An 11555-nucleotide genomic window follows, 5' to 3' on the forward strand; every position below is an offset into this window, starting at 1 on the left:
TGAGACTGAGGGAGGAGTTAGATCTATATACTGTAGTGAAGTTTCCACTTTATGATCCTGAGGAAGTCCAGTAAGGACTTAAACTATGCCAGTTCTCCTCTCCATATAGTGAAGAAAATATCTTCTAAGATTCATCATCTCATGTGAGCACTGGGTGTTGTATGGAAACCAATTTGACAATAAATTATACTTACAAAAAAAAAAAAAAAGAAAAAAAAAGATTCATCATCTCATGAGGAATAGAAACTCAAGTGAGGGGCACCTGGATGGTTCAGTCAGTTACGCATCTGATTTTGGCTCAGGTCATGATGTCACGGTTCCTGAGTTTGAGCCCCACATTGGGCTCTGTGCTGACAGCTCAGAGCCTGGAAACGGCTTTGGATTCTGTGCCTCCCTCTCCCTCTCTGCCCCTCCGCCCCTCCTCTGCTCATATGCAGTCTCTCTCTGTCTCTCAAAAATAAATAAACATTAAAAAAATTAAAAAAAAAAAAAAGAAACTCAGGTGAGAAGTTATATAAATACACTTTAAAGGGAAAAAAGTGAGAATTATTTTTTGTTTTACTTTGTTAAAATAAAATTTTGTTTTATTTGGTCAGTTCTATGGACCAGTGTTATTTACTAGTCTAAAGCCAAAAAAAAAAAGAGCTACTGCTGTACCCAGAGAAAATGATGTCAAGACACTGCAAAACAATTCACATAATTAGGGGCTATTATCAAAATAAAAAGAACCCTCTCAAAAATTACTTTCTCCAATATGAGCAAAACACGCAAATTTATTTGATAAAGGATGACTCATGCATCCATTGTAAGAGACGGAAGTAATCTAGTAACAGAAACCCATAGTTTAAATACTTACAAATGGTCAGACCTCAAAATTTCTCACAACTCATCACTCTCCAACAAGACTTTAAGTTTATTTATTTTGAGAAAGCGAGAGAACACACTCTAGAGAGAGCACACAAGAAGGGGAGGGGCAGGGAAAGAAGAAGAGAGAAGTTTCTAGATAGGTTCCGTGCTGCCAGTGCAGAGCCCAACATGGGGCTTGAACTCACAAACTGTGAGATCATAACCTAAGCCAAAACCAAGAGCTGGACACTCAACCATCTGGCCACCCAGGCACCCCCCGCACCCCAAACAGACTACTAAAGCCAGGACAGAGTTTCCCCTCTTTAAAAAATGGAGGGTAAAAAAAAGCTATGTGCACATGCATAGGACAAAGGTCTGATGAATATATACTGGAATTATAATCAGTAATATCTTGCTAAGAGGAAGGAAGATGAGCTTTAACTTTTACTTCAAATGATTCTTAAATGTTTGGATTCTTTTTTTTTTTTCCATGTTTATTTTTGAGAAAGTGCACCATCAGGGGAGGGACAAAGAGAGAGGGAGCCGGAAGATCCGAAGCAGGCTCTGCAGTGACAGCAGAGAGCCTGATGCAAGGGCTTGAATTAAGAACTGCAAGGTCATGACCTGAGCGGAAGCCAGTCGCTTAACCAACTGAGCCACACGGGCGCCCCAAATGTTTGGGTTCTTTCATAACAAGCATATAAATCTTTTGTAATTTCTTTAAAAGTTGAAAAAAAAAAGTAACAGGACTCATTTTTTTAAGAATTCACAACAAAAATATACTTGTAAGAGTACTATTCACAATATTATACTGGTAAAAAGTTGGAAATTATGTTAGCAGAGAATGAATGATTATGTATGTACATAAGGAAATAAATTATCTCAACATTTAAAGAAAATGGAGAATAAGATGGGAAAATATTTGGGGGGCACCTGGGTGGGTCAGTCGGTTAAGTGACCACCTCTTGTTTCGGTTTAGGTCATGATCTCATGGTTTGGAAATTTGAGCGTCGTGCCAGTCCTTATGCTGACAGTGCAGAACCTGCTTGGGATTCTCTTTCTCCCTCTCCCTCTGCCCCAATCTCTCACTCTCTCAAAATAAATAAATAAACTTAAAAAATATATATTAAAAAAAGAAAATATCTGGGATAATAATAAGTGAAAAAGACATACAAAATATGTACGTGTGTGGCTACTCATAGAAAAGCAGCTGGAAATAATGATTCACCTACATATCCGTGGTTCAAATTATATCTAAATAATATATTTTCTTTCTGTTTTCCTGTGTTTTCCAATTTTACTATAATGTATACAATTAACTTTTGCCATAACGTTTCTGATTTTTTGTAAAGGAAAACACTGAAAGTTTAACAGCCCCCATTTAGACTTCAGCAAATCAAAGTTACAAAATTAAATCATCATCAAAATAAAGAAAAACAGATATGTGTAATTAATCCCTTACCTCACTCCTAGTATCAGGAAGTGATTCCTGTGGATGGAGACAAGCATGTGCTACCTTGATGACGTGTTCCAATTTTTTTGGTTGCTCCTCTACTTTAGCTGCTAGAAATAAGGCCGCTGGAGCCACAGACTGGATGGAGAGAAAATAAATCGTATTTATTCCTAGATCGAAGGAGATCTAAAAAAGAACTAAGTCTCAAACCAAGTTCTTGGCCTGCCTCAACTTCATCACTTCTTGTTAATGCCTTTTCTTCTACTTAAAATATCCTCCCCTCTCCTACCCATTAATTCACATCCACTCCTGAAAACCAATCCTTCAACAAACTAAATACCTAATGTAAGAAACTACTAGGTGTAAATAGTTGGCTTTTCATTTAAAATGAAATTCTTTCTTTAAGTTTATATCATAGCCCTCTGTATACTTTTTTTTAAAGGAGTACACTGAAAGTAATTAGTGGTCGCCAGGAGCTAGAAGAGAAGAATGGGAGCGACCACTAATGCTTAAGAAGTTTCTTTCTGGGGTAATATAAATGTTGTGGAATTAGATCATGGTGAAGTTGCACACCTTTGTGTGTTAACTGTACACTTTAAAACCAGCTAATCATACACTTTAAAGGATAAATTTTATTTTATGTGAATTATCTCAAGTACACTTACATATGAGGGAGCACAAATCTCAAGGGAATTCAAAGAATATTATTACATTCAAGAGGCTATACAAAGAAAGCACTTAGGGAGGGAAAGAATCTCAAGCCAACACACAAGTAGACAACAAATTCAGTCACTAAACAATATAAGAGATTAGAGCAATAGGACATAAGTGTAGCTTGGTAGTGATCTAGAAAACCTCAGGAAGAATTCTTTTGAATCTTAACAAGAATACTTCAATGAATCAAAGATGGAAATGGCAAGAGGCAGGAGTCAAAGAAATACAATAAATAATTTTTTATACAACTTAAATATCCACTTTACTGAGTAGAACTGACAAGCATTCTAATACTTATTTGTATCCCTGCTATCTGCTACTTTGCTAGAAGAGATTTTTATCCACAAATTCAATTCACAGTAACAATTCTCTTCCTTCATATTGGCTGCATATTTCCTTCATATTTGTATGGAGCCCTATTTGTATGCAGCCAGCTCCATATACATACATTCCTAGACCTTAGGATAAGCACAGCAGAACCAGAGGAAAATTGTCATGAACAAGATGTGGGGAATCAGAGCAGGAAGCACACTAAACTGAGTAGGTGACACAGATAACAGGATATGGAACACAAAAGATCTTTAACAAGAGAGTGACACTAGGGGCGCCTGGATGGTTCAGTTGGTTAAGGTCCAATTTCGGGCTCAGGTCATGATCTCATGGTTTGTGGCATCAAGTCCAGTGTCGGGATCTGCGCTGGCAGTGGGGAGCCTGCTTGGAATTCTCGGTCTCTCTCTCTCTCTCTGCCCTGCCCCCTTCACATGCATGTGCGCACGCTTTCTCTCTCTCTCTCAAAAATAAATAAAATGAACATTAAAAAAACAACACACAAAAGAGTGACGCTAAAGATTTTAGGGAAAAAAATGTATAGTTTAAGAAACATTTAGAAAGATATCTTTGGTCCCAGGAGGGACCGAAAGGAACAAAGAATGAAATGCATTAAAAGGTAATTTAAAAAAAAAATTAATAATCCAGGTATTAAAAAATAAAGTTTAGAGTAGGAACTAGCAATACAAATAAGGAGGGGAAAAAAAACACAGACATGATTTTAGAAAATTAATAGGGTTTCACTAAATGTATGTATTTGCACGCAGAAAAAAAAAATCCTAAAATGGTAACAGGGTTATCTCCAAACAGTGTAAGAATATCATCATTTCCTCCTTTACTCTCTGTCTTCTTTTAATTTTATGATGATGACTGCGCACCAATAGAGACATAAAAACAGTTAACACTATAAAAATTAACAGGACTTTGTAACGGATTTGAAAAAATGGAAAAGAACTACTTAATGACAATACTAAGATTCTAAGCCTACAACTTTGCCTTCAAAGAGCTAAAAATATATTTGAAAGGCAGAAACTAAAACATAGTATACTAACAATAACTAAGAATGCAAGATAATAATGAAGTGACTACAAGAGATAAACTTTAATCTAACTTTTGTGCAGTCAACCATGTAAATACTCATTGTTCCTCATGGAATCACTTACCAAGCCAGTTTAGCAAAACATTTTCCCATTAAAGGCAGTTTCTAAGAGGAATTCTTATACCAGGTAAGAGTTTAAGATTTTCTCCATTTTGTTTTACTTAAGTTTATTTATTTGAAAGAGACAAAGAGTGAGTGGGAGAAGGGCTGAGCAAGAGGAGAGAGTGAGAATCCCAAGCAGGCTCCGCACTGCCAGCGCAGAGCCGGATGCGGGGCTCGAACCCATGAACCGTGAGATCATGACCTGAGCCGAAGTCAGACGCTTAACTGACTGAGCCACCCAGGCGCTCCTACATTTTAAAAGAATAAAAACGCTGGGGCGCCTGGGTGGCTCAGTCAGTTAAGCGTCCGACTTCGGCTCAGGTCACGATCTCGCAGTCAGTGAGTTCCAGCCCCACCTCAGGCTCCATGCTGACAGCTCAGAGCCTGGAGCCTGCTTCCGATTCTGTGTCTCCCCCTCTCTCTGCTCCTCCTCCTGCTCGTACTCTGTCTCTGTCTCTCAAAAATGAATAAACATTAAAAAACATTAAAAAAAATAAAAATTAAAAAAATAAAAGAATAAAAATGCCACTTAATATTTGTTTGCTATGTACAGGCATTTTGTAAATTAATTCATTTAAATCTTATTAATACTCTATGAGACAGGCACTGTTACTGACTCCAAAGAGATGAAAAAACTGAGGCCTACGTAACTTACCCAAAGCCATAGAACTAGTAAGCAGTGCAACAAAAATCCAAATCTAGACAGGTCTCACTCCAGAGCCCATCCTCTTAACCACTAAGTTTGACCCCTTACGGATTAGCTAATCAGAAGAAAATACACATAATCAAATCAGTTAGGTATCAAAATACAACACCCACATTTTACAATATATGAAATACAACATAAACACACATACCAAGTTGCTCACCACTAATTTTATATTCCCCCATTTGAAAATATTTAAAATAATACATATAGAAATTCAATTCATGAGGTTAAATTTCTTCTCAAAACGAGAGTAATGCAATGCCAGTATTTAAGTAAAAATAAATCTATTTAAGTAAAAATAAATCATTCAATCATGTTCACTAAAGAAATAAAACTTACTTCCATTGAAAGGCAACCTCTCTATCTTCCAGGGTGTTTGAAATATATTTTATCTTGATATAAGTGATGCAAAATACAATAATGCAAAAATTAATCAAGTTGCACACTTCAGATTTTTATGCTCTACTGTTCAACTTCAATAAATTTTTTTAAAAAACAAATGTTTAAAAAGCAAGAGCTCTAGGCTCCAAAACACTGAAAAATGAGAAAAGTACCCACAACATGTGAAATACAGCTGTAATACATAAGAGCTCATATAAATTAGGAAATCAGGATAAAAGCGGGACAAAGGGAATCAACAATTTTTAGTCAATTCTTCAATTTCATAAGAACAATGACCAATAGGTGTAAGAAACTCAACTTCACTAACTGAAGAAATGTAAATTAAGAAAATAATTTAGGACTACCTCTATCTTGTTCACCACTGTATCCCAAGTGCTCAACAAGTAGTTAAAACTTGGCATTTCCTGATGTAATGAATAGAAGTTCTGATGTAATGAATACAAGTTATTTGTGATGAAGCAGAGAAAAGGATCCTCTCTTACAGTGCTATAAACAATGCATACTGATACAATCTTTCAGTAGGGCAAACTGGCACAATGAAACAATGTATACTGATATTATCTCAGTAGGGCAAACTGACATAAAAATTTTTCAAATGCAGTCTCCCGGACACAGCAATTCACCTATAGGAATTTATATTAGAACAAGCACATAAGTCACATACTATGTATGTACCAATTTTATGTAACACTATTTGTAATTAATAAACTAGAAACAACCCAAATATCTACCAATAGGGAGCTGACATAAATTATAGTAACTACACAAATAAATACTATGTGACCATTTAAAGTATAGTGACCCTCAAAAACACATTGGGGGCACATTTGGGGTTTGGGGCACCTGGGTGGCCCAATGGGTTAAGCATCTGACTTCGGCTCAGGTCATGATCTCCCAGTTTGTGAGTTCGAGCCCTGTGTCAGGCTCTGTGCTCAGAGCCTGGAGCCTGTTTCAGATTCGATGTCTCTGCCTCTCTCTGCCCCTCCCCCATTCACACTCTGTCTCTTTCTCAAAAATAAACAAACATTAAAAAAAAAACTAAAAAAAAAAAAAAAAAACCAAACAAAAAAACAAACAAAAAAAACCCACGGGTTTGAACTGTGTGGGTCCACTTATATGTGGGTTTTTTTCTATAAATATAGTCCAGTACTATAAATGTATTTTCTCTTCCTCATGATTTTAGTATTTTCTTTTCTCCAGCATATTTTATTGTAAGGATATGGTATATATAACACACACAAAAAACGATGTGTTGACTGTGTTATTGGTAAGGCTTCTGGTCAACAGCAGGCTATTAGTTAAGTGTTTGGGCAATCAAAAGTTATATGTGGATTTTTGACTATGTGGGGGTCAGTGCCCCATCCCCACCCTGTTCAAAAGTCAACTGTAATGAAAAACCAATACAAAAAGATAGAATATACAGTTAACTGATAAAAGCAACTCGCATAAGAGTATAGTAAGAAATGATTTTTTTACTAGAAATAAATACTAGTATATTTATAAAAAAATGTCCAAGACCCAAAATGACAAAACATTTATCAGTGGTTACCTCCGGAGGGTGGGATTACAAAGGAGCTTTCACTTTCCACATTATACATGTCTTTCTTTCCTACTTTTTTTTTTTAAGTTTATTCATTTATTTTGAGAGAGAGGGAGAGTGTGCGAGTGGGGAAGAGGCAGGGAGAGAGAATCCCAACAGACTCTACACTGCCAGCAGTGAGCCCAATGTGGGGCTTGATCTCATGAACTGTGAGACCATGACCTGAAATCAAGAGTCAGACCCTTAACCGACTGAGTCACCTAGGCACCCCTACATTATACATTTCTATATTAATTTTTACCATAAGTATTTATTACCTTTGTAATGGTAAAAAAAAATAATAACATGAAAAATGCATGGCAGCTTGACTGGACAAATATCAATGCTACAATAATGTATGATGTGCTTTATAATTTGAATTTCAACTTATCACAAGTAAACTCTTAAAAATTAAGATATTAAAAGGTGATATTTTTGATCTGTTAATTTTCAAATGTGCCTAAAATCAATTCTCTAGAGAGAAACAACAATCCCAAATTTAAAGTCACTGGATTTTGGGAAAGGTCGTGTCATCCACTAGAGTCTCTCTATATTGAATAATTATCAAGTCATATTCATTCAAATTTACTGAAGGTGCTTTGGAGGATATACAGAAAAGTGAGTCTCTGTCCTTGCTAAGCGTATAATACATAGGAAATAAGGAAAAAATATACTTTACCATAATAAAAGAGAAGACATTTAGAAAACTTTTAGAATTGGCAAGACAGCTATGGACTTTGTCTTCAAATTTCATTCTTTATCCACACTGCCTTCTATTCTAGAACTATCAGATACCCTCAATAAATGCTTTTCTCTGTCTTAGTTTGCTCCTTGCAATCAGAGGTAGGGCATGGTTGCAGGTAAAAGGTCTACTGATAGGACAAAGCCAAGCTGACTGGATAATTGGCAAAAATTCGGAACACTTAATCCACAGATCCAAAGGGTTTCCTGTGAGTATGCCAATATCTTACAGGAGCAATAGCTAGCTTCACAGATTCTCTTTCTATGGCATTAAAAAAAAAAAAAAAAAAAAAAAGAGGTCAAGGCTATCATCCTAAGGACAAGTCTTGAAAACTTTTCCACAAAACATAACCTTTCTTTAAAAAAAAGATGAAATATTTGACTCACAAATCCATACGAAGTATTCATCAGGTTTAACCCTATTACCTTGTGATTTTATTAAACAAATATAGTCTTACCTGCAACTGGGAAATCACTATGCACTCGCTTCCAAGTCACTTATAATAATGTTAAATAGGACCATTTCAGGTATCAAAACTGAAAATAGCACTATTTACAATTCTGTCCAGAAAAAAAAAATCCCTTTATTACTATTATTTTCTTTTTCCTGTCTTAAAAGTCACCCCCCAGTCATCACATAATGTGCCTTCCCTTCCCAACTGGTCACTGAATCATTTACGTTCACCTGTTTTCCTGTGACTATATTATTATTTAGTATTTCAAAAATTACACTGAAATTAAGCATTGTTTCCCCTTTAATGCTCCTCTCCCATCCCCAAAATGCTAAGTTTAAGTGTTCAATAATCTTTTTATAGAGAATCCACCTATTCTAAGGATACACTAAGCCTACCAAATAACTACCTAAGCAGGAAAATTGGAAGAACTGGATTCAGTGTGGCACATAATGATCCCATTGAAATCCCAGTTCACCAACAAAGATCACAAACACACACACATGTTGGAATCGATCACGAAAGGATTACACATACAAAAAAAGACTTACATTTCGATGGAACTGTGTAAAGGACTGAATCATGTAGAATCGATGCATGTATACTATAGCAGTGTTGATAGTCAATTGTGAGCTAAAATGTTCGTTAAGGCCCCAAAACAGACTGGCAGCACGATTCCCGAAAATACAACCTGTATATCCTCCCAAAAGGACCATGCAGCCATGCACAATACATGCTTCTAAAGGAAAATCATACATAATTTTCCAAATTAAAGAGCAAATCTGTTTTCTTTCACCAAGTTATTAACCACCAATTGACACCTAACATAATGCCTTACATACATACAACAGATATTCAATATAACAATATGCTAAATTGATACACAAGCAAGCTTCTTAGCACGTGGGGATCAAGAAGGATATAAAAAATTTACGTAAGACCTAAACCAGTCACTTGCCTCCTGAAAATCTTGCAGTGGTGATCCATTAGCTCAGGGTATCTCTTCACATGACTTACAACATTACATCTTCCGTGATCCGGCCCCTAGGTATGACTCCACTATCTCCTCACCTTCTGACCTCTAGAAATTAACTTTCCACTCCCACTTGTCTCTGGCAACTAATAAGCCTTTTCATATGGTGATCCCTTGGACCAGAAACACTATGGAATGATTTTATATTCATTCACTGACAAGAAAAAAACTTAAATGCCTTTACTTCTAAAGCCCTCAGAAGACAATGTGGGTTGTTATTCAGAGAAAAGGTCGTCATCCCATGACGTCAACAACCTTAACAACAACACACATATAAAAAAGGATTAAATGTATGGAAACAGAATTTAAAACAAAAAAAAAGCTTAACTTAGTACTGAACTGATGCTTAGGAAACAAAATGGATATCTGCAACAAAGAGGACACTTCTTTTGAGAGGAGCACAACTTTAAGACACAAACATTACAGCCAGCAACACACTTAATCCACTCAGAAACACACTTAACCCAACACACTTAATCCACCCAGAAATAATTTTCCACTCTCAGACTTTAAAACTATATACGCTTTGTCTGTTACAAAATGAGTATATTTTCTAACAAAAATACTTCAAGTGAAATAAGTCATTAAGTTACCTGATCTTTGAAATGCAAAGAAAATACACATTAGAACTCTGAGTAATTTAAAAACCCAACATTTGTAAGTGCTTATTTATTTAAATGCTTTTTTAAAACATTAGATCCTTGGGTCTGTATCCTTACGAACAGAAACTGACATCCTTCTTTCCTCTGGAATTCTATAGTTTTAACAGTAGCTACCATTTGAAAATCTAAATACCACGCATTGTGTTGGGCACAGAAACTACATGCAAGGGGTAACACTCCATTTTACAGACGAGAAAACCAAGAATTTGACAAGTTTCCTAAACAGCTAATAATTGGGAGGAACGGATTTTGAACCTAAGCTGGGGCATTAATTCTAGGTCACCCTTTCTTTATAAGCCCTTCAGGTCTTGAATTTCTCAAAACTCTCTTTAAACACTAAGTTCAAGAGGCAGCCATCAACAGTGAAACCTCTACCAAACCCTTAGGGCATAGCGGAAAAGTACAATCTGAAAGTCACCAGACCAAGAGACCACAACACAACGAAAAGGGACTAGGAAAGGCTAGTTAAAACACAAAACTGCGAAGGATACGAATTCCCAGCAAGGCTGATGGCACTGGTGAGCGAGCGGGAAATTAACTCCGCTTCGCTTCCCTCGCGCAAACACTGAATTTGAGGCTGCCCCAACGCAGGTTCTACCACCTCGACATTCAGCCCCTGCCTACCCTGTTCCCTCTTCCGTCCCTGACATAGCCTGAGGCCTGGACGCCCGAGCTAGGCGGGTCTGACTCCAAGGCCGGAGGCCTAGGCCGCAAGGATACACGTTAAGACGTTGTCCCATGTCCTGGAGCAGATTGGCCGCCTGCTGGCGAGAAGAAAGTTCTTTATCTGGGTCCAGGCCAAAACGACGGGACGGGCTGTTTTCCAGCTGTTCTCGAGTAAAATACCACCGTTTGTTGTTGTTCTTCCTCTCTCCCTCCATAGTGCTTCAACCAGAAGGCAGCGGCGGAGGCTGCAAGCACTTCCCAGCGTCACCTAAGCGGCGACACACATCCGCTGTGCGGGGGCAACCGCGACGTGACGAACTTCCGCTGGAGGATGGACGGCTAGGTTGTGACAGGCTTCCGCAAAGAAGGACTAGATCAGGGGTCTACTTCCGGAATGGACCTCACGACAGCCTGTAGCCGAATTAACAGCCAGTAGGCAACCAGGAAAGACCTTGAGTCTAGGACGCAGGCGCCAGTCATGTGACCCCTGGGGGTAGGGTGGGGTTAGAAGTTCTCGTTTGAAACCCCATCTCCTCCCGCGAGATCTGGGTTTAGCCTTGGCGTGGTGGAAGAAGTGGCGGGGTAACTGTTGTGGCGGGCGTAGGCGCCCGCCCACGCGCCCCTCGGTGGTTCTTCAGAGAATTTCGTTTGTGGTGGAGGTGGAGGTATAAAAATGGTGCCGATTCTGAACTTGACAGAAAACAGGTGAGACTGTCGAAAACTGAAGAAAGTAATCAAAAAGAGTGACCCTATCATATATCGTAATATAA

The 11555-nt window shown here is 37.7% G+C and overlaps 1 protein-coding gene across 2 annotated transcripts in view; it reads right to left on the reverse strand.

Moving 5' to 3' along the window:
• Positions 1 to 11281, reverse strand: part of CCNT1 (cyclin T1) — a 28403-nt gene extending 17122 nt beyond the window's left edge. For both annotated transcript variants that reach the window (XM_042946386.1, XM_042946387.1), the window contains exons 1-3: positions 10840 to 11281; positions 8976 to 9057; positions 2309 to 2437 (exon numbers count right to left, since the gene is read on the reverse strand). In XM_042946386.1, the coding sequence (XP_042802320.1) occupies positions 2309 to 2437; positions 8976 to 9057; positions 10840 to 11000 (372 nt within the window). In that variant the 5' untranslated portion in view covers positions 11001 to 11281. The remainder of the gene's footprint in view (positions 1 to 2308; positions 2438 to 8975; positions 9058 to 10839) is intronic.
• Positions 11282 to 11555: the final 274 nt, after the last annotated feature.

This window comes from Panthera leo, chromosome B4, assembly GCF_018350215.1.
Source record: "Panthera leo isolate Ple1 chromosome B4, P.leo_Ple1_pat1.1, whole genome shotgun sequence".
NCBI classification, from domain to species: Eukaryota; Metazoa; Chordata; class Mammalia; order Carnivora; family Felidae; genus Panthera; species Panthera leo.